The 25,471-nt window shown below is 51.5% G+C and overlaps 13 protein-coding genes across 13 annotated transcripts; 8 read left to right on the top strand and 5 right to left on the bottom strand.

Annotated features, from left to right (window-relative positions):
- Positions 1 to 294: 294 nt before the first annotated feature.
- PtrM4_127570 (uncharacterized protein) lies at positions 295 to 447 on the top strand (the record flags this gene model as incomplete). The annotated part of the gene is made up of 2 exons (XM_066108820.1): positions 295 to 325; positions 380 to 447. 2 exons carry the CDS (start codon positions 295 to 297, stop codon positions 445 to 447), a joined length of 99 nt encoding a protein of 32 aa, XP_065960812.1.
- A 106-nt stretch (positions 448 to 553) lies between these two features.
- PtrM4_127560 (PRE1, 20S proteasome) lies at positions 554 to 1,267 on the top strand (the record flags this gene model as incomplete). The annotated part of the gene is made up of 2 exons (XM_001939818.2): positions 554 to 876; positions 925 to 1,267. The coding sequence occupies 2 exons, from the start codon at positions 554 to 556 to the stop codon at positions 1,265 to 1,267; spliced, it is 666 nt and encodes a 221-aa protein (XP_001939853.2).
- Positions 1,268 to 1,485: 218 nt separating this feature from the next.
- On the bottom strand, positions 1,486 to 1,859 carry PtrM4_127550 (zinc finger protein; the record flags this gene model as incomplete). Its single annotated transcript, XM_001939817.2, has 3 exons — positions 1,486 to 1,567; positions 1,623 to 1,724; positions 1,780 to 1,859. The coding sequence occupies 3 exons, from the start codon at positions 1,857 to 1,859 to the stop codon at positions 1,486 to 1,488; spliced, it is 264 nt and encodes an 87-aa protein (XP_001939852.2).
- A 957-nt stretch (positions 1,860 to 2,816) lies between these two features.
- On the top strand, positions 2,817 to 6,496 carry PtrM4_127540 (Phosphatidylinositol 5-phosphate phosphatase; the record flags this gene model as incomplete). The annotated part of the gene is made up of 3 exons (XM_066108819.1): positions 2,817 to 2,858; positions 2,910 to 6,379; positions 6,427 to 6,496. 3 exons carry the CDS (start codon positions 2,817 to 2,819, stop codon positions 6,494 to 6,496), a joined length of 3,582 nt encoding a protein of 1,193 aa, XP_065960811.1.
- A 614-nt stretch (positions 6,497 to 7,110) lies between these two features.
- PtrM4_127530 (putative glutathione-dependent formaldehyde-activating family gfa protein) lies at positions 7,111 to 7,844 on the top strand (the record flags this gene model as incomplete). The annotated part of the gene is made up of 2 exons (XM_001939816.1): positions 7,111 to 7,318; positions 7,387 to 7,844. 2 exons carry the CDS (start codon positions 7,111 to 7,113, stop codon positions 7,842 to 7,844), a joined length of 666 nt encoding a protein of 221 aa, XP_001939851.1.
- Positions 7,845 to 8,573: 729 nt separating this feature from the next.
- PtrM4_127520 (Atrophin-1 multi-domain protein) lies at positions 8,574 to 10,506 on the bottom strand (the record flags this gene model as incomplete). Its single annotated transcript, XM_066108818.1, has 3 exons — positions 8,574 to 9,830; positions 9,890 to 10,428; positions 10,482 to 10,506. The coding sequence occupies 3 exons, from the start codon at positions 10,504 to 10,506 to the stop codon at positions 8,574 to 8,576; spliced, it is 1,821 nt and encodes a 606-aa protein (XP_065960810.1).
- Positions 10,507 to 11,162: 656 nt separating this feature from the next.
- Positions 11,163 to 12,539, bottom strand: PtrM4_127510 (uncharacterized protein; the record flags this gene model as incomplete). The annotated part of the gene is made up of 4 exons (XM_066108817.1): positions 11,163 to 11,290; positions 11,340 to 12,039; positions 12,090 to 12,372; positions 12,418 to 12,539. 4 exons carry the CDS (start codon positions 12,537 to 12,539, stop codon positions 11,163 to 11,165), a joined length of 1,233 nt encoding a protein of 410 aa, XP_065960809.1.
- Positions 12,540 to 13,712: 1,173 nt separating this feature from the next.
- PtrM4_127500 (Ubiquitin carboxyl-terminal hydrolase) lies at positions 13,713 to 17,204 on the top strand (the record flags this gene model as incomplete). Its single annotated transcript, XM_001939813.2, has 6 exons — positions 13,713 to 14,185; positions 14,238 to 14,346; positions 14,394 to 16,508; positions 16,559 to 16,858; positions 16,913 to 17,042; positions 17,092 to 17,204. 6 exons carry the CDS (start codon positions 13,713 to 13,715, stop codon positions 17,202 to 17,204), a joined length of 3,240 nt encoding a protein of 1,079 aa, XP_001939848.2.
- Positions 17,205 to 17,704: 500 nt separating this feature from the next.
- PtrM4_127490 (EMP24-GP25L domain containing protein) lies at positions 17,705 to 18,527 on the top strand (the record flags this gene model as incomplete). Its single annotated transcript, XM_001939812.2, has 4 exons — positions 17,705 to 17,857; positions 17,911 to 18,099; positions 18,171 to 18,453; positions 18,517 to 18,527. The coding sequence occupies 4 exons, from the start codon at positions 17,705 to 17,707 to the stop codon at positions 18,525 to 18,527; spliced, it is 636 nt and encodes a 211-aa protein (XP_001939847.1).
- A 525-nt stretch (positions 18,528 to 19,052) lies between these two features.
- PtrM4_127480 (uncharacterized protein) lies at positions 19,053 to 19,613 on the bottom strand (the record flags this gene model as incomplete). Its single annotated transcript, XM_066108816.1, has 1 exon — positions 19,053 to 19,613. One exon carries the CDS (start codon positions 19,611 to 19,613, stop codon positions 19,053 to 19,055), a length of 561 nt encoding a protein of 186 aa, XP_065960808.1.
- Positions 19,614 to 20,226: 613 nt separating this feature from the next.
- On the bottom strand, positions 20,227 to 20,468 carry PtrM4_127470 (uncharacterized protein; the record flags this gene model as incomplete). The annotated part of the gene is made up of 2 exons (XM_001939811.2): positions 20,227 to 20,317; positions 20,401 to 20,468. 2 exons carry the CDS (start codon positions 20,466 to 20,468, stop codon positions 20,227 to 20,229), a joined length of 159 nt encoding a protein of 52 aa, XP_001939846.2.
- Positions 20,469 to 21,436: 968 nt separating this feature from the next.
- Positions 21,437 to 22,666, top strand: PtrM4_127460 (uncharacterized protein; the record flags this gene model as incomplete). The annotated part of the gene is made up of 3 exons (XM_066108815.1): positions 21,437 to 21,877; positions 21,928 to 22,291; positions 22,386 to 22,666. 3 exons carry the CDS (start codon positions 21,437 to 21,439, stop codon positions 22,664 to 22,666), a joined length of 1,086 nt encoding a protein of 361 aa, XP_065960807.1.
- A 681-nt stretch (positions 22,667 to 23,347) lies between these two features.
- Positions 23,348 to 25,192, top strand: PtrM4_127450 (uncharacterized protein; the record flags this gene model as incomplete). The annotated part of the gene is made up of 1 exon (XM_066108814.1): positions 23,348 to 25,192. The coding sequence occupies one exon, from the start codon at positions 23,348 to 23,350 to the stop codon at positions 25,190 to 25,192; it is 1,845 nt and encodes a 614-aa protein (XP_065960806.1).
- Positions 25,193 to 25,471: the final 279 nt, after the last annotated feature.

Below are 25,471 nucleotides of genomic sequence, written 5' to 3'. Positions count from 1 at the left end.
GCGCGGAAGTCCCGGAAGCCGCCATGAGGATTTACAGAGGAAGAAGACAAAGAGTGGGGAAGTTTTATGTCGCCATCGTGAACTGTAATGGATGACATAAGTTGACATGGGGAAGCACGAGCCATGTTGCTTGGCATGGTTTAGGCGGGAGCAGCAACGCGGACAGCTCTGGAGCTCCGAGACCAGCTTGACGCCTGTATCACCTTTTGTCGCCGCTTCTCACTCTCGGTCTTCCTTGGTGTATTCTGAGAATCCAACAAGCAAATCTTACAATACAACACTCAAGCTCTCACAATGGCGTCCGGCTACGATCGAGCTCTCTCTGGTACAAACACAAACACGCAACAGTTGGGGCTGCGGGCTTAGCTAACTATCTTAGTCTTCAGTCCTGACGGTCACGTCTTCCAAGTCGAATATGCGCTCGAAGCCGTCAAGCGAGGTGTGTAGTATGATAAGATTGGGTAGGATCAATTACTCATTCGCCGCAGGAACATGTGCTGTAGGTGTCAAGGGCTCGGACATAGTAGTACTCGGCTGCGAAAAGCGATCAGCAATGAAGCTGCAAGATACCCGAATTACCCCCTCCAAGATCTGCCTCGTGGACACTCATGTTGCCCTTGCCTTTGCTGGTCTCAACGCCGATGCCCGCATTCTTGTCGACAAGGCCCGCCTGGAGGCGCAATCACATCGTCTCACAGTCGAAGACCCGGTATCGATAGAGTACATTACCAAGTACATTGCAGGAGTGCAGCAGCGATACACTCAGAGTGGTGGTGTCCGTCCATTCGGTATCAGCACGCTCATAGTCGGCTTCGACCCCAACGACAAGACCCCGCGCCTGTACCAGACCGAGCCCTCTGGTATCTACTCGGCATGGTAAGTGCAATCACGATTGATGAACGACAAGTACTAATTAGGCTGCAGGAAAGCAAATGCGATTGGTCGGTCGAGCAAGACAGTCCGCGAGTTCCTCGAGCGCAACCACAAGGAAGGCATGGACCGGGAAGAGACGATCAAGCTGACCGTCAAGTCGCTGTTGGAGGTGGTGCAGACGGGTGCGAAGAACATTGAGATTGCCATCATGGCACCGGGCAAGCCCATCGAGATGTTGCCTGTCGAGGACATTGAGAAGTACGTGGAGAACATCAATACAGAAAAGCAGGAGGAGGCGGCCAACAGGAGGCCCGGACGACAACCGGGCACTGGCCAGGCTGCTATCCTCACTCGCCAGACCCCCGCTGAGGGCTCAGGATCTGGTGGCGCGTAGAGGAACGAATAATGAGTGACGGCGAAAAGACATGAATTGCACAGGCGTCTAGGTGGTAGACTTATGAATCTGTACATGAATGGCAGATACGACCAGCTAGTGGCTGTGAATGACATCTAGCATACGTGCATGGTCCGGCGTCCCTCGCCCAACCCCCGCTCAAGGCGTGATGTGTGATGGCTTGTACTACTTCAGTGTTGTGACATGGGCTGGCTGGCTCAACCCAGCTTGTTGGGTGCCTCCTTGACATCGAATATAGTGCGCATCTCCTCGCCTCGTACACGGTCATCCTTCAGCATGCTGCGGAGTAGTTAGGAATAGTGTTGGGTTGGGTATTGGCTGAGGTATATCGTACCGGGAGTCAATGCGTGCATCCTCGCCCTCGACCTGTAGCGAGGCCTTTGGAGTCTTGGCCTCTAAGACAAAGTGGTTGTCGCAGTGCGGGCAGTACTCGTCACTACTCCCCATCAGTACAAGTGCGAGACGAGAAGGTTGGTGGGTTGGGTACTCACGCGTCCTCGAACTCGCGCGCATCCTTGCGGAAAGCCTTCTTGCACTTTTTGCAGATAAACGTCATATCAAACGTCTGCATGAGCGGGTGGTCACTCTGCTCTTGGTGGCACTCTGCGCAGTCGAACCATTTTTTGCCTGCACCTTCTCTCAGCAATCATGTCACGGGATACATGGCATTCACATCATCACCAGTGACGTACAGCATGGTGAGCGGATCGAGACCTGGGCGTTGAGTACGTGTTTGCTGTTTGACCGTCAGCAGGGCTGCTGCGGAGTTGATGGCGGGGGTGTCGGAAGAGGGCGCTTGCTCGTGCTTACCACATGGCGATGTCTGGCGGCGTCGTCGGCGAGTGGTGAATCTAGTGCAACGGCAGTGTCTTTCACTCGAGGTCCAAACTGACGGCTGCAGGCGGTCTTCCAAGCTTGACTGCAATTCGCCGGGTGCCTGATCGACTGGGCAGACGACGGTTGGAGTGCAGGGCCAAGGGTGCTAATACTGCCCGATCGTGTGTCGGTAGGGCCCAGCAGCGCAGGTGGGGACGGGAATGACGGTACTAGGTAGTAAGACACGACAACACCGCCCTAAGCCGCCCACGCCCGCCGCAGACGCTGCGCCCTGGTCAAGAAAATTGCCGGCAAACACCAGATCCGCCGAGAGAGACAATCCCCAATCCCCCCTACTCCCGCTGACGGTTTGCCCTATTTGCCTATCGCTGAAACGCTTTCACCTCCGCCGGCGCCGGTCCCTTGCCCTGGTCGCCAAACATTCTTAGCACTGCGACAGTATACGCGTCGCTCCCCCGGGGCTGCCCTACGCGCATGCTGGCCTCTCCTACGCCCACTTGATTTCCATTGTCACTCGTATTTCTACCCAAACACGCCTCCTGCCCTCTGTTGCCTGGCCTGCATGACCGCCCACGGCCGCCGCCTCATCACTCCACCACGACACACTGCGCCAAATGGGAAGGAGACTGCAGTGGTTGATGAGCAGCTATAGGAGACATTCCGGTGCAGGCTGACGAGAAATATCCCCATCATGGAAAACCAACAAGAGGACAACACCGATGGCTCGTCCATTGTAGGTAACCCGCACTCCAAGACACCACCCACCCGCTTACACGCCATGTAGAAGCCAGTGTCCTCTCTCCGCGCCCAGTTTGAGAACCTCATGGGCTCAAACAAGTCGCCAGCAGCTGCCCCTCCCACGCCCCAGCAGCGCTCTTCTGCCCCTGGCGATCGCCTGGCCATGCCCGAGGACAACCGCCGGACCGATGGGCGCATATCGTTGGACATACCCAGGGACCGTCTTGGACGAACATCACCCAATGTGTCTGACTACAGCGGAAGTGGGACAGTGACGCCGCGCTCAAGTACTATTGGGAGGGTGCCATGGAGCAACCCCAAACCGCGACCTACGTCTATGATGGCCTTTTCCCCGCCCAGGTCGCCGCGATCACAATCACCACCCAAAGTCACTGTACAGTCGCCTCGGTCGCCGCCCAAATCTACAACATCCCCCATACTGTCACCGCAGCCCTCGCGACCCGTTTCGCATGCGGCGCTAGACGAGCCCTCTCCTTCTGCGCCCGTCTCCAACCGCTCGCGGTTCTTCAAGATGCCCAATCGCAACTCTACCAATTCCGCTTCCAGCCTAGACTCGAAACCTCTCTTTCCTGCCAGTTCCGACAATGGCCCCTCCAATGATCCGCGCAAAGGGGAGCGACCCGTTTCGTCCGCGCCACCGGTGCCTCCACCTGTCAATCGAGCTGGGAAGCCCAAGATCGGAGCCAAGTCTCAATCGATAGATACCGCCCGCGCAAACCTGGCCCCAGAAGCGTCAGATCCCGCTGACATATCTCCTTTCAGCACCCCGCCTAGCAGCAGCGGGGGCAGTACCAAGGACGAGTTTTCGCCGCCCGTCATCCCAGGCTTCTCCAAGCCCAAGATGAGTGCGACGAACAATGGATTCTTTGCTCATGCCGTGGCAGATAGATTACCACAGGGCGAACCGCGGGCAACAGGAAAGCAACCTGTGAAAAAGACTGCCCCGCCGGCTTCACCTATTGAACCGCCCGAAGACCGCTCTGCATTACCCCCTCGGCGAGAAAGGGACAACTTCGATCTCAGGAAGAGTGTGCAGTTACAGAGAGCGGCTCCTCCTGATTTACCCGTCAGACGTTCCTTTGATCAGACACGCCCTGCTCAATTCGCGCAAGAAACGAATAACAAAATCATACCTCCGCCGCGACGAACAAATACAACTGGGCCTGTGACTGCTAACCCAAGAAGACCGCTAGAACCTCCAAGACCGCCTCCTCCACGGAACTCGGGAGAGATTAGGAGACCCTCCGTGACACCATCTATGCAGGCCTCCCAATTGTCGCAGCCCTACACGTATGATTCAGACGAGGAGGACACAGACGCAGACAAACAACCTGCAACTATTTTGACAGACTATCCAGACGCTTCACAGGCAAATCGTAGACCTCCTGTCTTCACAGACGGCCCATCCGGCATCCCGACTGGTTACGATACCAAGCTTTTTGCCATTTGTGGAGATTACATATGCACGACCGGGTACGTGACAAATGTCTGGAACGTTCTGAATGGCAGACTGCTCATGAGCTTGGCCCATGGCGACACTGTCAAAGCCACTGCTATTGCATTCAGGCCCGCAAAAGATGTCGAAGACGAGGGCAACAGGTTGTGGCTAGGCACCAACACGGGAGAGATGTATGAAATCGATATCCCGACGCAAAGTGTTGTGCATACTAAGGGTAATGCACACGGCCGGAGTGTCATTATTAAGATATTCCGGTACGCCTCGGAGATGTGGTCCCTTGACGAAGATGGCGTGGTACACATTTGGCCGGCCGATGACACTGGCTGTCCGTCTTTACAACAAACACCGCACACATACCGCATCCCTCGCGGCAGCACCTTTTCAATCATTTCAGGTTCTCAACTTTGGGTGGCTACGACAAAAGATATTCGGGTTTACGCGCGCACCGAGGACAGTAACCACTTCCAGCAGCTAACACAAGGTCCCCTTTCACAGCTCAATGTCGGCGATGTAACCTCTGGCGCTATCATAAGCAGCCAGCCTGATCGCATGTACTTTGGGCACGCTGATGGCAAAGTTACAATATACTCAAAGAAGGGGTTTGAATGTCTTGGGATTGTAAATGTCAGCGTATACAAGATCAGTTCGTTGGTTGGTGTTGGAGATTACCTGTGGGCTGGATACAGTACTGGTATGATATATGTGTACGACACGAGGTCAACGCCTTGGAAAGTCTTGAAAGATTGGAAAGCTCATGAGAAGCCAATCGCGGGTATCCTAGCGGATCGAACGAGCATTTGGAAGCTTGACAGATTCCAGGTCGCATCATTAGGCACAGACGCCATGTTGCGCGTTTGGGATGGAATGATGAAAGAGGACTTGCTCGAAAACTTGATGCAGCAACGAGACGGAGAGTACTGCGAGTTCAGGGAGTTATCGGCCCGAGTCATGACATGGAATGCCGGTGCAACCAAACCCAACGCACTACGACAGACCGAGCCAGAACGAATCTTCTTCCGAGAGCTTCTTGAGCCTGAAAATCCGCCTGATATCCTTGTGTTCGGTTTCCAAGAGCTGGTAGACCTGGAAGACAAAAAGATCACGGCAAAGAGTATCTTCAAGAAAAAGAAAAAGAAGGAAACGTCTGACAGTGAGCACATGTCGCATCAATACCGAGCTTGGCGAGACCATCTTTTACGCGTTTTGGACGAGTACAGTCCAAAACAAAACTACGTGCTCCTGCACACTGCGAATCTCGTTGGTCTTTTTACTTGTGTCTTTGTCAAGGCCTCGGAGCGTGCCAAGATCCGGGATGTATGCGCCGCTGAGATCAAACTTGGGTTCAGCGGCCGTGTTGGTAACAAAGGCGCGCTCGTGGTTCGCTTCTTCATCGACGACTCTTCGCTCTGCTTCATCAACTGCCATTTGGCAGCTGGCCAAACACAGACAGCACATCGCAACAACGACGCAGCCGCCATCATGGAAAGTGCGCCCTTGCCAAAGAACCGTTCTCCGAGCGCTTGCGCGAATTTCTTCGTTGGGGGCGGCGATGGTTCTATGATTATGGATCATGAGATCTGTATCTTGAACGGCGATCTCAACTATCGCATTGACGCAATGCCTCGAAATTCCGTTATTGCTGCTGTTCAGCAGGGCAATCTGGCGAAGCTGCTTGAACGCGACCAGTTACTTCTCTCGCGCAAGCGCAACCCAGGCTTCCGATTGCGCGCCTTCAACGAGATGCCCATTAATTTCGCTCCAACGTACAAGTACGATGTCGGGACGGACAACTACGACACATCTGAGAAACAGCGATCCCCAGCGTGGTGCGACCGACTTCTCTATCGCGGCCTTGGAAGGATCAAGCAGTTGGATTACCGGCGGCATGAAGGTATCAAGGTCTCGGATCATCGCCCAGTCAGCGGGAGATTCAAAATTCGTGTCAAGACGATCAATTCGAGTAGACAAGACGCCGTAAGAGACAAAGCTGAAGTGGAGTTTGAGGCTGTTCGACGGCGGATAGCTGGAGACATCAAGTGAGTTTTGCGCACCCGTGGACTTACATCGGACTAACAATTTGTAGGCTCGACTACTTAATAAATGTCTTTGGCTTATCCAGTAAGGAAGCCCAGAGATTGCTGAAAGGAGCTTGATAGCACGCGGCTACCGATTAATTGTTGTAGAAATATCCCGTTCCAAGCTAGGCTCCGCGGAGAGGCGGCATGAACCATTTGTGTGATGCAGTCATTACTTGGCAGGTGCACGGCTACAAACTAGGCCTGGGCCTTGAGCTACGGCTCGGAGTAGAGAAGAGTGCAGGATCGATCGCGATGAATAGCGGGAAGGTGGGACACTAATGAGGGCTTGACGAATTGAACAGTGTAGAAAAGCAAAGCATTGGCAAGCGGGATCTGGGTTTCACAATTGACCGTATTCGTTGACGGGACCAGATGAGGGGGCCTTCTTTTCGATGATCGGTGCCCGCAAAAAGCATAATGGCATCTAAAGTGCGTATCATAGTTGCTGGTCATGGTGACGTCAGACGGCGCGCACCACAAATAAAGCTATCGATGACGGCAAACAGACAAACAAAACCTCGACATACCACTATATTTCCCTTTTCTTCAAACCTGTCCTTATGTCCGCAACTTCAATTGCATTCCGTCGGCTACCATTACTCACAACTCCACGTGCTCTTCCCCGTGTACAATTGCTTGCATCGCACCTCACGCGACACCACCCCACATTCTCCACGACCAGCTACAAGATGGACAAGGACCAGAGCCGCGGCGAGTCGACGACTGGAATCTCAGAGTGGAAGCAGCGTCCCCCGTACCGCGTCCACGAGAAGAATGAAGACTTTGACGTCAAGTACGAGGCCAACTGCCACTGTGGTAAAGTAAAGTACCAACTCAGTCGACGCGAGCCTCTCGACAGCAAGCTCTGCCATTGCACCACATGTCAAACACAGCACGGTACGTCCACCCACACCCCTAGTCATCTCTCCCCACCTAGTCCCCCACCATTAACACATCCCCCCCAGCCGCCCCCTTCCAATGGGCCGCCATCTTCCACAAAACCGACATAAACTTCACCCACGGCCACCACGACCTAGAATGGTACGACCCAACCTCCAAATCCATTGAGCACCAACTCCCCTGCAAAGTGCGCTGTTCCTACTGCCACTCCCCCATCATGGACGAGGGCCGCAACATGATTTTGCTCTTCCCCTCGCTCGTACACCTCAAGACGGATGAAGATAAGGCGTATTTCAAACCTCGCTGCCATATGTTCTACGGTCAGCGTGTTATGGATGTTCCGGATGGTCTGCCTAAGTGGAGTGGACTTAGTGGCGAGAGCGATCTGATTGAAGATAGCCCGCCTGAGGCGGTGAGGGAGCAGGAGAGGAAGAGGGAGGAGGAGAGGAATAAGGAGTTGAAGGGAGGTGAGCCGGATGAGGTTACTAAGGAGGGGACTAAGGCGGGGAAGAGTGACAACTAAGTGTTTGAGGCGTTGAAGGGGTTTGCATGTGTGGAGCGTTGAAGCATTGATGAGCGGCGTGGCTTACTTGGCCTGATTGGAGTCTGTGGAAGACGACGTAATGAATGATGAACGGCACTGTCAGATGATAAGGTCGAGGGCGTCTTGAGATGAAAACGTGGATCAGGTATATATCGAGGTGGAGCATACCAGATACCCAACAGAAGAAAAGTTTGTTCCATACTTGAACTTGGACATACATTATGTGTACAATGATCCCTCCTACCTTGGTATCGCTCTTCCCCACGTACCTTCTTAGTACATAAAGGTTTCATGAATTCAACCCTTCCACACTCTTCCCATGCGTACATATGTCATGCTACTTACTGCCAACTCGTATCTCTTGAGGAATACGTTTCTTTAACAGAGGTACCTGGATGTCATAAAATTCTTCACAATGCGGGTTTAAGCGCCTAAGAAGCACGGTCTAGCGACTACAGTAGGGCTTTGTAGACTAGTATGTTGGGTATTCTATGACATCTGGGTGTAGGGAGGGAGGAACCACAGATATATGTCAATATAGGACGATTGGTAGAGATGGAGTTTTGTAATTTTATCAGACTACAAGTAAAACTGATTGTGGTGTAAACTCATACTACAGCCATGTTGGCTGTTGATCTCGTTCCCAAAGCATTTCCACTCATACCCTTACCCTTATCCCTCCCATAACCACCCCTCACAACCCCACCATCAACCCTCGGCATCCAAATCCAACGCACTCACCTCCTCACTCAACGCATCCGTATCCATATAACTCTCCCCCCAATCCGTCCCCTCCTCGCTATCGTCCCAAAACACCCTTTCAAACTCCATATCACCCACGTTCCACTCCGTCAGCCCCTCACACCTCTTGCGTTCGGCCCACTCTTCAAATTCGCGGTAGTTGTTTTGGATTTGCTCTTGTGCGAGGGCTGCAGCTACTGACCATGTGTGCGCGCGGAAGGAGTTGCGCACGTAATCGTCGGTTGTTGGGAGTAGTGGCGACGTGGTACGTGCCGCGGCAAATTGCGGAGCGGTGGGCTGACTGGTGGGAGAGACTTCCGGGCTGGAGGTTTGTGGGAGGGTGTTGGGTGTGATGTAACGGATTGGAGCGAATGTGATTTCTTCGGCGTCGGCGCTGGGACTGGGCTGGGATTGCGGGTAGGGCGCGGAGGATGTCGGGCTGTGGGTTATGCGGTATTTTGCGAGAATGTCGTTGATGGTTTCTCTGAGTTGAGAAGGTTCGGGGGACGGTACGGTGAAGGAGAAGTCGTGGCTCTTGGGGGGCGAGCGCTGGGCTACTTTGTGGATTACGGCGGTTGTTGGTTGAGGCTCGATTGGCTTGTGTTCGGCAGGCAGGGTGGAAGTTTCTGAGGCCCTGCCTTCGAGCCCGTCAAGTTTCTGCCGTTTGAAACCCGTCTCTGTCTTCTCTGTGGAAGCTTCGTTGAAAATCGTTGTGGCTTCAGATAGGGAAGATTTTCGCTTCTTCGGAGAGCCAATCTGAAACCAATTATCAGAATTGATGACATCGTTGAAGAATGCATCATCGACTAGGTTTGTATGCTTCATATTCTTCCACACCATGAGTGGCGTATCGTTGGCTGGGTTCTCAGGCTTCATATCCTTGTTAGCAATTAGGGATTGCTGCTCGTTCACCTTCCTCCAAGCAGACCTGTGGGTCAAGTCCCCTATAAGTACGCGTTTACGACGACGAGTTTTCGACAGCGGTGTGTTGGTGTACGAAGGCACCCAAGGCTTCTTTGATGTATTGGTGTATAAAGGCACCTTAGGCGTCTTTGATATACTAGCTTCTGGTGAAAGTGGATCTAATGCTACAGCATTCTGGGAAGAAGTCACGATGTCGATCTTGATGGTATATCGTGATACACATTCAAAGCGCACGCCTTCTGGGAACTTGACAACATTCCGAGCTTCGATCAGGGTCTCGCAGAATTCGGGAGACGTTTTCTGTAAGTTGTTATCAGCGGATACTCAGCAATAGAGTCATGCTCGAAAAAGTGTAGTACCTCTGTATTGTCTGGTGCTTGGGCCCTGAACATGCCGCCTTTGGGATCCCACTGAATCATCGATGAAGATTTCTTCACGGTATAGACAACCTCGCCAGTATAGTGCTGGTAGCTTCCGGTTCCCAATCTGCTCAAGACCGGCACCAATTTTGGCGCAATGACGTACTGTCCCATTGAAGCAATTTGAACAGGTACATTGCAAAATTGAACCATGGGCGGGTGCGAGGCTACGTGAACAACTGCGGAGAGGCAAGGATACTCGGTCCAATCTAATGTATACTGGACATACAGACATGGTCCCGCTGGGGTCTCTCGGAAACAATCATGTGTATAGACAAAATTGTAGACGAAATTCGCTAGATCTTCAGAGCCGTGTGACCAGCGGAAATTGCGTGCTGCGGTTTCGCCGGGGCGATGATCGTAAAGGGCATCGATCATACCGCGCACGAGGTCTTGAACGTCGATGTCGATGAAACGAATGTGTTGCTTTGGAATACTTTGGAGCAAATAGGGCACGAGGGTATACTCATCAAGAACCTCTGAGCTTGGTTAGCTATGAACCTCTTGGGTGTGCTTCTTCCAACTCCCTTGCCTTTGTCTTTACTTATTTGAACCATGATGCTACGGCGCAAACATGATTTGATGTGGCTTGTAAGACACTGCTGGAACAACGATTCCCAACGTGCCAGCTCCAGAGCTTGTGCGTTCGACATCCCTTTCCAACAAGAGATGTCATCGAGGTGGCTGATAGCTGTTGTGTGTTAGCCCTGCTGGCTACAGTATACCGTAAACTAGCGTACGGTGAGACCTGTTTTCGGATTTACGCAGCCGAGGAATATACATCTTCTGCGGCGATGAGTGGGAACCGAAAGCAAGACCTCGTACTTCGACATGGATTGCTAGACCGGCTAAAAGTTCTTCTAGGCTTTGCTTTTCTGCATCGAATCTGGACGTGGTGGCAGCGGTAGACGATGGATGGGTATGGCCGTTAACACCAAGAACGGTGTGTAGTGGCGGCTGAGGGCATTAGGAAAGTCATCAATCTGGTTGAATATACTTACGGGTTGTTGGACAGACATGGTTCGTATGTATTGTAGGGCGCTATAGATGCTCTTGAAGAATACAATGTCTGGATGCTCTGGAAAAGATCCGGTGCGATGATTGTGAGTTGTCAGAGCAAACGCTGCAGGGGAACATCATGATGACCAACAGGCGCCCTGGAGGTTGTTGGCTGCACAAGGAAGTGCCTGCTCGATAATGCGAGTACCACCTTCTAGATTGCGTCCATTGAGGCTCGCGTGGTAAGTCTCTCATTCTTGTTGCCGAGTTTTGAAATCTGCAGGAAGGCATCGACCCCGTAGCCCTCCAAACTATGGATCTCAAGGCTTCCTGCCCAATATTCTGTAGGGTCATCAGAAACAAACTCGCCAAAATATCTTTGCACACTCACCTGCATATAGCCGCGACATGGGGAGGCCAATGCCAAGGCGTAGATCCGGTGCGCGGCTAGTCAACGAAGACAAGGAACCGTGATGCATACCAGTATCAGCATGCTTGGATCTTCTGTCAAGTCTTTGTTGCATTTCGGCGGCAGATTCGCCCCCAGGTACTTGCAGCTCTTGCAAGGTCCCGAGCAACTTGGGTACCCGAGCCAAATTTTGGAGACGTTTCTCACGTCGCGGCCCTTTACTAAAGCTCCACAAATATGGCAAAACCTCATTCGGGATACCACCTCCTTGATCAGAGATTCGAATGATAACATGCTGCGACGTTTCGCAAATCAGAACTTCGATAGGCGGAAGGTTGTCATCTTTTGATTTACGCTGTTCGATAACGGCTTGTATGGAATTGCGTAACAGTTCGCCGACGATGTATTCCAGATGACTCAGGATGTAGGGAAAGGTTGCTTCGGTGTGTCCATAGATTTTGATTTCAGGCACGTTCACGTGAGAGCCGTAGGTGTGTTTGATCAGCTCCTGCATTGTCTTGCCGCAGTCTTGAACAATTTCCTTTGCATTGCATCGCAAGAAGATTTCACCAACAGCCTCTTGGTCATGTGGCGGGTGTTGGGCCTGGGGAAAATGCCAGGGCGAGTTGAAGGTTTCAGTAAGAGCCAGATGCTGTGCCGCAATGACGCGCCGGGAGATGCGCTGTGTCGTGGTTAGTAGTCTGGGGTTATCCAAGGTATATCTCAACGTACTGATCGCAGCATGGTGGTCATGAACTTGTCTGTTTCTTCTGGTTTCATCAATCCACGCACCTCGAGCACACCAATGGCTAGACGAGGAATAACGGTGGCATGCTCGGTCACAGTTTCCTCTAACACTTTGCAATACTTCTCATTGTCTTCGAGAGACTTTATTTCGGGCACACGGCGGAATCGCTCAAAAGCTCTTAGATATGACTCGTACACGTGAGCAAGATGTGGATTGGCGACGACGACATATGGAAGAGTTTGGATATCACGTAAACGGTGCGCAAGTCTGCAGGCCGTTAGTAAGGGCCTTTTACAGATGGCGAATTGTCACACCTCGTTGGCAGCTCCAAACGGCAATAGTTTGCCGAGTCGAGCAGACGTGACTCTGTCAGGGTCCTCCCGAAGAAGGTCAATTGGCGCAAACTTATCGGCCTGGCTTCCCGCAGCACCCATCTAGAGTCGCAGGTTAGGGTAGAAACTTCCAGACAGGTGTTTTCATCGGCATACTTACTCATCAAGGGCAGAAGAGGGTCTCCATGCAGGTGCAACTGCAGCAGCATGCGAAAGTCGCGCCTGGATATGGGATATTGGAAATGGGGCTCTAACGTGGGACGACGGTGCGGAAGCTCTGAACAGTCTAATAGAGCGTGGCGCACCTAAGGCTGAAGCACGTCTTCCTACAAACATGATTGCGGGAGCTCTGGAAGCAAGTGTTGGGCACTTGAGCTCGAGGCACTGTGGTTGCACGGAATTACGAGAGCATGTGACGGAAGACAAGCTTGCTCCGCACTCGGCGTGCTTTTTTTTGACAGACGCAGCCGCAGCGCAGGGTCTCAGTAGATGCGTTGGTTACCGGTTAGCGAAGCAATCAATTGAAGAAGCACAAATGAAGGATGCTGGGCGTCGTACAAATTACACGATGCTTGTGGCATCACGTCTTGCCAGTCAGATTCGAGGTGGGCGAATGACGTCGTAGGCCGCGGCGTCTTTGATGCTCTCCACTATATAGAGCGCCAAGGCTGCAACTCTCCAGACGGCGGATATTCTGAGCCTCCCTCGCTGCTCCCCGGTCTGCGTTCCTGTGCGCCCTTGTCCCCAGCCTCATCTTGAACACGGTTTGCTGTTGGAGTTTTCACGACGACAATAATCAGGTCGTCATATCTCCACCGCCACCTTTTAGCGAGCAAGACATCCTGATCCTGACCCGCTTCTCTGTCCTGCGCATTCCCTCCCGTGGCTTTCCATTCACTCCCGCGACAGGCGCGCAGCTTGAGCTTCCCTTTGTAACTTGCACTTGCTGCGTTGAGCGCACTCGGTCGTGCCTGCCTTTGTGAAGCTAGTCAAAGACGTTCTTCCCTGCTGCCTGTCCCGCACCTTCGACAAGCCGCAGCCGCCGACAGTAGGTAGCACGCAGTAACCATGGATCAGGTAAGCTTCTGTCACGGTACTTACAGCAGACAAGACACCTGACACATGCAGATTGAAAGCGACATGCTCGTCGACCAGGACTACGACGAAAAGCCCGACGTGGCTATAATCACGCCCGACACAGACGACCAAATGGACGAGGTCGACGCCGACGCCGAGCCCCGCGCCGACGACTATGAGGCTTTTATGAAGAGACACATGCCCAAGACGCTTGAGTACGAGACCGAGGACGAGACATTCAATACTTGGGAGATCAAGGACTGGCGCCAGCTCACTAGGCGCGAACATGGTCCCATCTTCGAGTGTGGCGGACATCCCTGGCGAATCCTCTTCTTTCCGTATGGTAACAACGTAGACTTTGCTTCGTTCTACCTAGAGCAGGCATATGAGGAGAAGCAGATGCCTGAGGACTGGTACGCATGCGTCGAGTTCATGCTTGTGCTCTGGAATCCAAAGGACCCTACCATCTTCACCACACACACAGCGCACCATCGCTTCACCGCAGAGGAAGGCGATTGGGGCTTTACACGCTTCGCCGAGCTTAGAAAACTCTTCGCCAACTCATGGGAGGACCGGGGCCGGCCAATGGTCGAAGACAACACAGCCAATGTGACTGCCTACATAAGAGTGCTCAAAGACCCAACCGGCGTTTTATGGCACAACTTCATCAAGTAAGCTCAGCAAGGAAAGTCACACGCGCCATTTTTTGCTGACTTGTCCTAGCTACGACTCCAAGAAAGAAACTGGCATGGTCGGGCTCAAGAACCAGGGCGCAACATGCTACCTCAACTCTCTTCTGCAGTCACTGTTCTTCACAAATGCCTTTCGTCAGGTACGTCCTACTCCCTTCTCTCTCTAGACCATCATTGATCGTTTCAGGCCGTCTACCAGATCCCCACCGCCGAAGAGGCCGATCGGTCAAATAGTGCCTACGCGCTCCAGCGACTTTTCTACCTGCTCCAAACATCGAACAATGCCGTCGGAACAACAGAATTGACGCACTCTTTCGGCTGGGATTCTAAGCAAATTTTCGAACAGCAAGACGTCCAGGAGCTGTCGCGTGTGCTCATGGACAAGCTGGATGAAAGGATGAAAGGCACCGAGGCTGAAGGCGCTCTCACGCGCATGTTTGTCGGCAAAATGAAGACGTACATATCGTGTATCAACGTTGATTACGAGTCCTCAAGAGTTGAAGACTTTTGGGACATCCAACTAAACGTGAGCGGGAACAAGAACCTCGACGACAGCTTCAGGGACTACGTTCAAGTTGAGACAATGGATGGTGAAAACAAATACTTCGCAGAGGGCTTTGGACTACAGGATGCAAAGAAGGGTGTCATCTTCGAGAGCTTTCCTCCCGTACTACACCTCCAGCTCAAGCGCTTCGAGTACGACTTCCAACGCGATGCCATGATGAAGGTCAATGACCGTTACGAGTTTCCTGAGGTGTGGGACGCCGCGCCGTACCTTTCCGACAACGCCGACCGATCCGAGTCCTGGATATACCACCTCCACGGTGTTTTGGTACACAGTGGTGATCTGAACGCGGGTCATTACTACGCTTTCCTTAAGCCGACCAAGGACGGCCATTACTACAAGTTTGACGACGACCGCGTCACACGAGCAACACTGCGAGAAGCGCTGGAGGAGAACTTTGGCGGCGACTATGCTCAAGCAAACGGAAACGCCGGACAGCGGAATCCTTATACACGCGCGTGGTCTGCGAAACGCTCCATGAGTGCTTACATGTTAGTATACATTAGAGAGACCAGGCTCGATCAAGTCCTCATAGACAGCAAGGCCGTGGAGCCGCCAAAGCATCTAGCCGAGCGTCTAGCTGAAGAACGAGCAGCGATCGAACGTAGGAAGAAGGAACGCGAAGAAGCCCACCTCTACATGGACGTTGCAGTTGCCTCCGAGGAACAGTTCAAGGTTTATCAAGGATTCGACATTGTGCCGTGGAAGAGCGATGTAGAGACGCCCGCTAGTCCGAAAATCTACAGAATACTCCGAGCAACTACCATGGCCGACTTTGCCGCAACCGTGGCCCAAGAGCTCGGAACTGAAGCGGACATGTTACGGCCGTGGTCCATGGTGAACAGGCAGAACGGCACGATCCGTCCGGATACAGCTCTCGAGTTCCCAGAGATGACGGTAGAAGAGGCTGCAAGCAAGCACGGCACGAAGCAGGCACAGTTCAGGATGTGGATAGAGAAGGCGCAAGAGCGTGATGAGTCCGGGGCCCCTGTTTTTGGCGAGAAGCTGCTGGATCTCAAGGGACAGGCTAACAACCGCCCATTGATGATCTTCCTGAAACACTTCGATGCAAAGACGCAGAGTTTGTTTGGTATCGGCACTTTTTACGCAGGTTATCAGGATAAGGTCTCTGATCTCACGCCCGCTATCAACAAGATGATGGGATGGCCGGCCGGCACACAGATCAAGCTCTCCGAGGAGATTAAGCAAAACATGATCGAAGCGATGAAGCCCAAGGTCACCTTGGCAGCTTCTGAAATCCAAGACGGCGACATCATCACGGTCCAACGCGTGTTGAACGACAAAGAGATTGCGCAGTTGGAGGCATCAGGAGGCTACACCGAAGCCAAGGATTTCTACGATTCCCTACTCAACAGAATCACCGTCGAGTTTGGGCCGCGGGTACCGGACACGGATCTCCCCACGTTCACCTTGACCCTCAGCAAGAAGATGGCGTACGATCAATTCTGCAGCAAGGTAGCAGAGTATCTCAAGGTTGACCCTAGTCATCTTCGCTTCACCACGGTTAGCACAGCTGGTAAGCCTAAGCAGGCTATCAAGTACAACGCCGCCTCGACATTGAACAACATTCTTTTCCCAGGACCGTACAATTACACTTCGAGCGCAACTCAGCGGAATGATGCCATGTTCTACGAAGTGCTAGACATGAGCTTGAAGGAGCTGGAGCAGAGGAAGCCCATTAAAGTGACTTGGCTTCCTGAGGGTCTCAGCAAAGAGGTATGTAATTGTACCAACGCATGTGATTGAAAAATGCTAACCAAACGCAGGAGGAACACACCTTGATGGTCCCTAAGAATGCCCAAGTGTCAGATCTTCTCGATGCCCTGCAAAAGAAAGCCAATATCAGTGACGAAACGATGCTCAAGGTACGAGCATACGAATCGCATATGCACAAGTTCCACAAGGTCCTGCCACCCGATCATTCAATCATTAGCCTTTACGACTATACGCAGATCTATGTGGCGCCCTACCCCGAGGATGACTCATCAAAGAAGATCATGGCATTTCACTTTGACAAGGAGCCTTCGAAACCACACGGTATCCCCTTCCAGTTCCCGATCAAAGAGGTAAGTCCAGCCCATGTACAGTACCATTCTGCGAGACATACTAACATGATCAAGGGCGAACCATTTAGCGAGACCAGGCAGCGAATTTCTGACTTTACAAAGATCAAGGGCAAACAACTTGATAAGATCAAGTTTACCCTAGTCAGCAGGTCACAATATTCAACACCTCACCCGCTTGAAGATGGTAAGCAGCAGCATCTCGAGATGGACTTCACACACTAACGTCATAACAGAAGATGTGTTATGGGACCTCGTAGGTGGACGCGATGATGTCTCACTCGGTCTCGATCACCCAGCCAAGACGCGGACACTCTGGGGCAAGACGGATTCCATCTTCATCCGTTGAGGGGCATTCACGGAGGTGTAGGATACAAGAATAGCACAGGCAGTATTGCTTATTGCAATCATGGCATCACATTTCTGGCGAGAACAGGATAAAGCGTACTGCGCGTATTAGTATACATGGCGCAACGGCGCTTCGAGCATGGCATAGGCGCAGTTGGGTGCGCGCAGTGCGTGGAGGTTTGCACTGGCGCTCTGCAGAAAATGTTTGTAGCGTGCTCATCGGATCATGATTAGCGTTCGAACAGTGTAGTCGTAGCAGGAATAGGATCAACACACTTTAAGTAAACATGAAAATGATGAGCATTTTGACCAGTGAAGCGGTCTTGCGGGGACCTTTACTCTTATTGGCTAGTCCGTGGTTAGTTCCCGCGCCTGCCCTCCACGTCGCATCATCCCTGCACCGGCCAAACCTAGCGCCGACGTTGGATGTCGACAGCTGTAACCTTCCAGCACACCGAATACCCAATTCACAGACGCAGTCGTCTCACGCCAGCCAACACGATGCGGTCAATTCTCACACTTCTCAGCGCATTGCTGGCATATACTACGGTCGTATACGCCACTGCGCTAACATATAGGCTGGAGGCACACGAGAGAGCGTGCTTCTATGCGCAAGTGGAAAACAAGGGGACCAAACTGGCCTTTTACTTTGCTGTATGCTACTTTCTGGACGTCAAGAAGAATAAAGCTAATCAATATGCCAATAGGTTCAATCTGGCGGTGCATTCGATGTCGACTACACAGTCATCGGTCCCACGGACAAGATCATCCTCGACGGTACCAAGGAGCGCCAGGGTGATTTTGTCTTCACCGCCAACGACGTAGGCGAATACCGCTTCTGCTTCAGCAACGAAATGAGCACATTTGCCGAAAAGATGGTGGATTTCGAAATCGCTGTACGTCCCGCAATCGCTCCTGTCCTGTACAACATCCATACGCCATACTAACACTTCTGCCAACTTCCCAGGTCGAAAACGAAGCCGCGCGCGCCAAAATCCCCTCCAAACAAGGTTCCTCCCCCGAACAGACCTCTGTCCTCGAAGAATCTATCCTCAAGCTCTCGGCTCAACTCTCCACAATATCCCGCAACCAAAAGTACTTCCGCACGCGCGAGAACCGCAATTTCAGCACGGTCAAGAGCACCGAGAAGAGGATATTCAACTTTAGTTTGATGGAGTCTGGGCTCATTATGACCATGGCGGGCTTACAGGTCTTTATTGTTCGCTTCTTCTTCCAGGGCGCGAGGAAAGGTATATTATAATCTTTTCTATAGACGGCTAGTCTGAGTTTTTTGGGCTGACTGTTGTTGGCAGGTTACGTATGAGCGGCGTTGCGTTGTGCAGACTGGGATAGGGGTCTTGGAACCTACAAGTAACAGGGCATGTGCTTTTGCATGGAGCCGGATAGAAAGAGTGGACTTTGCTTTTGTTTGGATAATCTGTTTGCGGCGCTATTGAGGCTGGAGCATGTGTACAAACACCATGATATCTTTATGGCTTTTGGGCGCAATAGCAGGGTCCCGGGCGTGGTATACTCTTATGGAGAACGATGGGCTCCAAAAATTCAAGCGCGTTGTAAGTGACATATCATGTTTCATGTGGCACTTCTAGCAAACTGCAACCTTTCATATTTGTCAGTCTCCTCACGTCCCTTGCATACCTCATTTGAGTCGTCTTTCCATCTGTGTTTGTGTATGCGGTATTGTTTGGATGGGGACAGACGGACTGTTTGAGAAGACGCAAGAGCTGTACAATACGGTGTAGGCTACCAAGAGGAGCGGCTACAGAACGGGCAGTGCAGTCAACCAAAATGAGCATTGGAAGAGACCATATCAATCCCAACCATCCCCCTAATCAAAAACAACAACCGCCTTAACAACCTCCTGCCTCCTAACCGCCTCCAAACACTCCCCCCACTCCTCAATCCTAAACGTCCTATCCGCAATACCCCCCAACCTCAACCCGCCAGCCTCAACATACTCCAACACATGCGGAATATGACTCATACTACAAAAGCTCGCTAGAATCGTAATCTCCCTTTCCCAAATCCGAAACGGCGACCAACTGATCTTAACCGCCTCGTCGTAAACCCCATACACGACTAACTTCCCGCCTTTACGCACGTAATCGACTGCAGCCTCGAGGACGCTAGGCGCACCTGTCGCTTCGACTACGATATCGAAACCGTGGGGGTTGGCGGCATGTAGGGCAGCCATGTCAGCGGCAGCGTCATCGGAGATGCAGATGTAAGTATCCGCTATACCCATCTTGCGAGCTAAATCAAGTTTCGGTCCCGGTTTACTCGCAATCGTCAAATGCGCTGCTCCATTCAACTTGATCAGTTGCGCGAGCAAAATACCCGTAGGTCCGCATCCGAATAACAGAACGCGGCTTCCTACTTCCAGGCCCATGCGCTCGATGCCGTGGAGGGCGCAGGCCGCGGGCTCGATGCAGACGGCTTCGAGGTCCGTGATGCGGTCGCTGATGGGGAAGACGAGACGGGCTGGGTACCGGCAGTATTGGGCTAGGCCGCCGGGTACGTTGCCCCCGAAGCCGGTGACTGAGGTGCAGAGTTGGGGTTTGCGGCGGACGCAGTGGAAACAGGTGAGGCAGGGTTCGAGGGCGTCGGCTGCGATGCGGGTTCCGGGCGGAAAGTGGGTGGCGTTTGCGCCGGTGCGGACGATTGTTCCGGTTGCTTCGTGGCCTGGGGGTGGTTAGGATGGGGGATGGGTTGAGTGTGAGGGTGAGGGAGGTGTACCAGGAATCAAGGGCCACTGGTATCAAGAATTAGTCTGCTATCAATAGTTCAGAGAAAGTACAACTCCCATACCTTTGCCAAAAACTCCCCTTTATGATAATGTAAATCCTAACCAACTCGTCAACACCACTTTCACATGACTACCACCGCATCCCACTCGCTCAACATACCGTCCCGCAAACCCCACAAGCCGAAATCTTAACCTATCCACTCCGTCAGCAAACCAACCTTCCCTTCCATCCTCTATCCTATTTCCCATCCTATCATCATGGTGAGGGTGATCTCACAAGCACATCATCATCCCCAATATCCGGTACATCAATTTCCACAACCGCAAACGTCTCCGGTCCTGAATACCTAATGCATAGTCAAATGTCTGCATCCTTCCCACACATATGGAAGCCCTATTCTTGGAAGCTCCTATGCATGTATCTTCTTACTGTAACGCCTTCATCTTTGCCGGTATATCATAGTTCTTGCCCGCAGCAGCTACAGTTTGGCCGTTCATGATCGTCGTACGTTATCGCAATGCGACTTTTTTTTCCGGTAGGCAATAACGGTTTTCTAGAAAAAACGAACATCGTAGATACCGACTGCACTCTTTATACGGAAGAACGTTGAGGATGACCGGCGTTACTCGACACGAGCACGGCTTCTAGACGCGTGTAGGGGAGTGGTGCATGCGGGGTTCGGCAAACCTTCCCTGGGAGATTGGGCGCTGGGGTTCGGGATTGCCGGTTTGGGGTTAGTGCGTTTGTGCGTGTGGGTTCTGAGGGGAGTGACGATGTGAATGTGAGTTGTATCGTTTCTGTGAAGTTGAGATATTGGGGGTTTTGTAGGTGAATGCGAGAGGTGCGTAGGTTTGAGGTGGTTGGCGGGATTTGTTGGGATTGTCGTGTTACCATGGGCGAAGTGCACGTGTATTTTCTGAGCAGATAGGATTTCTGATATCGAACAACTGGTAACACGGCTTTTTTCTATTGAATAGCCTGAATTCTAGATTTGACATCAATTCAGCATCACAGTAGTGGTAGTCAGATTTGATATTGAAAAAGATGGCTTTATAACCTACCGCTGTACATGTGGAGTGCGACTAGAAGTGTGGCATTAAACTAAGTTGTGCACTGTTCATTGTTGCATACCTCAGCCCTGATGTCGGCTTTTTTTTGGCCAACGTTGGCAATCATGCAGAAAGTCATCGGGCTGCGCGATTCTACCAATGCCCGATGTAAAAGATTCACATAGGTGCAGGGGGGCTCTGCGATGTCGGTCAAGTCGTTGAGCATGTTGACCGCTATACTGACCGTTGTATTGACCGTTATTCTGAGCGTTCACTTGGAAACTACGAACAATGGCACGCAAGTGTACTGCTATTCCCTAGTCACCTTGCATTGAAGTTTCGTGTTGCACATCTATCCAGACTGGTGGTCTTCCTTCCCTGTTGTATTTGGCACAACTATCGAAAGAATCAATAAAATGAGGGTTATAACCATTATCATCCTCCGCGTCCTTACTATCCTGCAGGGGGTAGTCGGCCATCAACCCGCAACAGAAGAAGAATGGTGGTACTCAGTATGCCGCGGTGAGCGCCTCGACCAAGCCATGCTATGGCCTTCAACTCAAGCAGACGCTTATTTGCAGCCCATCAACAGCCCATGGGATGGAAACATGTACAGGGAGCTCGCGCAATGGGGCTATACCGAGTCTGAAAGGTCCCAAATGTGCGATTTCGACGCTTTCTGGGGTCTCGACAAAGCATTTGAGGGTATCCGCATGGATCCGCGGTCGACACAGCGACAAGGACCGAACAAATGCTTCCATGTCGGTCATGGAGATCCACACAAGACAAGGCCCGATGGTAGCCATTGGCAACTCTCTGAGCAGACATACGTAGCTCCAGGCGGTAGAGTAAACCGAGTATGTTCTCCTCATACGCATCGACGAAAATTGCTAATCTTGATTCGTAGGTGACCGGCGCATTCTCCACAATCGGCGTTAACCCCATCTCAGGTATGGTATTCTTCATAAGCAGAAAGAGCGCATTCGAAGCGGCCAAGGCCCTCTGGGGACAGAACTCGCCTCACGAGGATGAATTACCTGCACTACGAGCCACATCCGATTTTGCCTGGGCCTTTTGGAACCGAGAAGTGCGTTTTTCCACGATCACGGCTATTTGGAGTATCTGCGTTACTAATCAGATTACACTGAGCATTTTGGAAGTGGCTATGAAGACTTACCTCCCTCCTCCAGGACAACAGAGAGCCAATGGATTCCAGGTATGGCCTGGAACAGACTTTGAGATGCATACGATTGAGGCGCAAGCCATCCTAGGTATGTCGGCCTCTCTCACAACTGCGCAAGCAGACGTGCTTTATGTTCTATCGAGCAAGTCATTGAACTTCGAAGCTGACATGTCAAATTATAGGTACACCAAACGGTATTGGAGCCGGTTTCTTTCTCGCTCAACACAAACATCAGCTTGGGGGCAACAAGATGATTTACAAAATCACTGTCTTCAAAGCATTTCAACCAGTTACCGAGGACGACTCTATCAACTTGATCTTTTGGGTCAAGGACTCTGGTTTCATCAATGGGCGTGCCGATGTCGGTGTAGTTGGTAAGAATATCTTCGAAAAGTCAAAAGTTGTCAAAAGGAGCGCTGATGGGAGAAATTTTGTCAGGGAGCACACCATTATTGGTGTTTAAACAGGTCCAAGAGTCGTGTCTAAAAGTTTGTGAGTTGTGTTGGATTCTGGTTCGGATGGTCCAGTAAAGGCGGTTTTAGTGCTACCCTTGAGAATTGAAAAGTGCTTATCATGTGTCATTTCATGCGTGCATAGGTACATACTAGAAGGTTATACTTACCAGTTCATAATAGAAATCGCCAAACTACAGCAAAGATCCATGAGGAAGTTTTACGGTCTTCGCTGCATCACCTGGATGATACAAAGAATACTTGGCCGTGTGGCTAAGCATCCGATAGGCGTGTCTGATGCCTACAGTGACCTCTGTATGATAGTATATCAAGTATTTCATGTCACCCAGGTGGTATTCAGATCGAAGCAACACTCTAAGCAGTGAAGACGACCGTACGCGCGTCCAAAGATAACGCATCGTGCCGTAGTTGGCTTGACGGCTTCACAACGCCCGGAGTGCACTGCGTGGTGTACAAAGAAGTTATCACAGAGATTACAGTGACCTAACTCGGCATGTTTTGTGGAGGTTGTGCAGAGGATGACAGAGGGATGCAGTAGGTGCGGGGTGGCTTTCACTTACTGTGTCCGTGCGCGTAATGCAACACGACCTGTAATGCAACACCCCCACCATAAGTTGACCTTCACCGCAACCACCCATAACTCCACCAATATGACTTCAATTTTGGACGCGATGGCCGCAATCGATGCGTTGAAGCCAGGGGAACCTTTTAGCTACCGCCAAATTGCAAAAAAGATCGGTGTTGTGCCATCTACGTTGATCAGGAGGCACAAGGGGCTTACGCAACCCCGCTCTGCTGCCCATCAACTCCTTCACCCACTACAAGAAAAGTACCTTGTGGAGTATATTCAGGGGCTTACTAAGCGTCGCCTGCCTCCTACAAGACAAATGGTTAAGAATTTTGCAGCCTCAATTGCTCAAAAAGGAGTGGGCGATAGGTGGGTATCCGGATTTCTCCGGAGAAACTCCAACAAAGTCATCTTAAAATGGCAAAGGCCTATGAATCGCAAACGCCATAAAGCCGATTCAGGGGCAAAGATTAAGGAGTATTTCGACCTCCTTCACGGCAAACACGAGGAGCACCGGGTGAAAGCAAAAAACACTTATAACATGGACGAAAAGGGGTTTGCTATAGGTGCCGGCGGCAGGTCAAAAAGGATATTTGACAAACGCCTGTACCAGCAAAAGGAGGTGACTACAGCTATCAATGACGGAGCACGTGAATGGATAAGCACTATAATCTGTATTTGTGCCGATAGGACGGCATTACCGCCAAGCCTCATCTTTAGGAGTAGCTCAGGGGACCTCCAGTCAGTTTGGGTGGATAAGATTGATGAAGGAGAACATCAGGCCTTTGTGACGGCATCCGAATGTGGCTGGTCGAGCGACGAGATAGGGCCGAGCTGGCTCAAACACCTGTTTGAGCCATTCACCCGGCCAAAGGATCCCTATGCTCCCCGGTTACTCATCATGGATGGGCACGGATCTCATATAACTCCGGAGTTTTTGGAGTTTTGCAATCAACACCGGATTCTCCTAACTATCTTTCCTCCTCATTCAACCCATCGGCTTCAACCCCTAGACGTTGTAGTGTTTAAGTCTCTTTCATCAGCCTATCAAAAAGAGCTAGCCTTATTCACTCAAAACTCCCTAGGAGTCTCCAAAATCCAAAAAGGAGACTTCTTCAGTCTTTTCCATCGAGCCTTCGTATCCACGATGACCCCTGAACTTATCAAAAAGGCCTTCACCGCCACCGGCATCTGTCCACCTGATCCGACGCCTGTACTCAAAAAATTCAAGCCAGCCACCCCTAAGGTGTCCAGTTCGGATGAGGACTCAACTTCACCCCTCAGCGAGTTGGACTGGGTCAAAATCTATTCACTGATACGCCATATAAGTAGAGGTGAAAGGAGTAGGGTAGTGAGGAGACTTAACAAAACCCTCCATCAGCTTGTTGTTGAAAACAGGCTCCTCCGCAATGAGATAAAGGGTCTCACGGAGGAGCTGTGTAGGAGAGGTGAAAGGCAAAAAAGCTACCCCTTGAAACGCCGAGAACGTCTAGATACTCCTCATGGAGGAGCTGTTTTCTGGTCGCCAAGGAAGCTTCGGCAGGCCCGGGAGCAATGGGCTGAAAAACAACAAAAAAGAGACCAGGAGAAACTCCAAAAAACTCGGATATCTGAGTTGAGAGAGCAGGCAAGGCTGTACAAGTTGAAAGTAACTCAGGAGAAGCGAGCTGCACGAGAGGCAGCCAAGGAGGTAAGGATGAAGGAGAAGGCTGAGAAGGAGGCCGAACGCGCCCGCAAAAAACTCAACAACAACACCAAAAAACCTATCCGACAGTCCCAAAACGGTAAGCGCAAGGCATCAAAAGTTAATAACAATCGCAATAAGCGTCAAAAACGCGTTGTAGATAGTGTTGTTGATGAGGGAGAGGCCTCAGGAGCTGCACCGGCCTCACCGCCGAGAGTGACCCGGCACGGCCGGAACATCAAACTTCCGGCCAAATATAAGTAGCGCAAAGTAATCAGGGGCATCAATATACTACTACTCTATGAAATCCCGCGATAATAGCTATTGTGGGTGGCTGTACAGCCTCATTTTTGGGTGGGTGGTTGTGAAGTTTGGTGTTGCATTAACATGTTTTATAAGCGAGCCGCCAGTACAAGCGAGCCGCCACCTAACCAACTTTCTACACCTCTCCTATCTTAACATACAATGGCTCTACGCAGCGCGCCTCAATTAGCTTCAAACGAAGCAGATATACAGCTTGCTATCTCTTCTATTAATGCGCAT

Source organism: Pyrenophora tritici-repentis, chromosome 7 (genome assembly GCF_003171515.1).
Source record: "Pyrenophora tritici-repentis strain M4 chromosome 7, whole genome shotgun sequence".
Taxonomy (NCBI): domain Eukaryota; kingdom Fungi; phylum Ascomycota; class Dothideomycetes; order Pleosporales; family Pleosporaceae; genus Pyrenophora; species Pyrenophora tritici-repentis.
The sequence above is the reverse complement of the archived record's forward strand: the minus strand, read 5'-3'. Positions and strand labels throughout refer to the sequence as shown.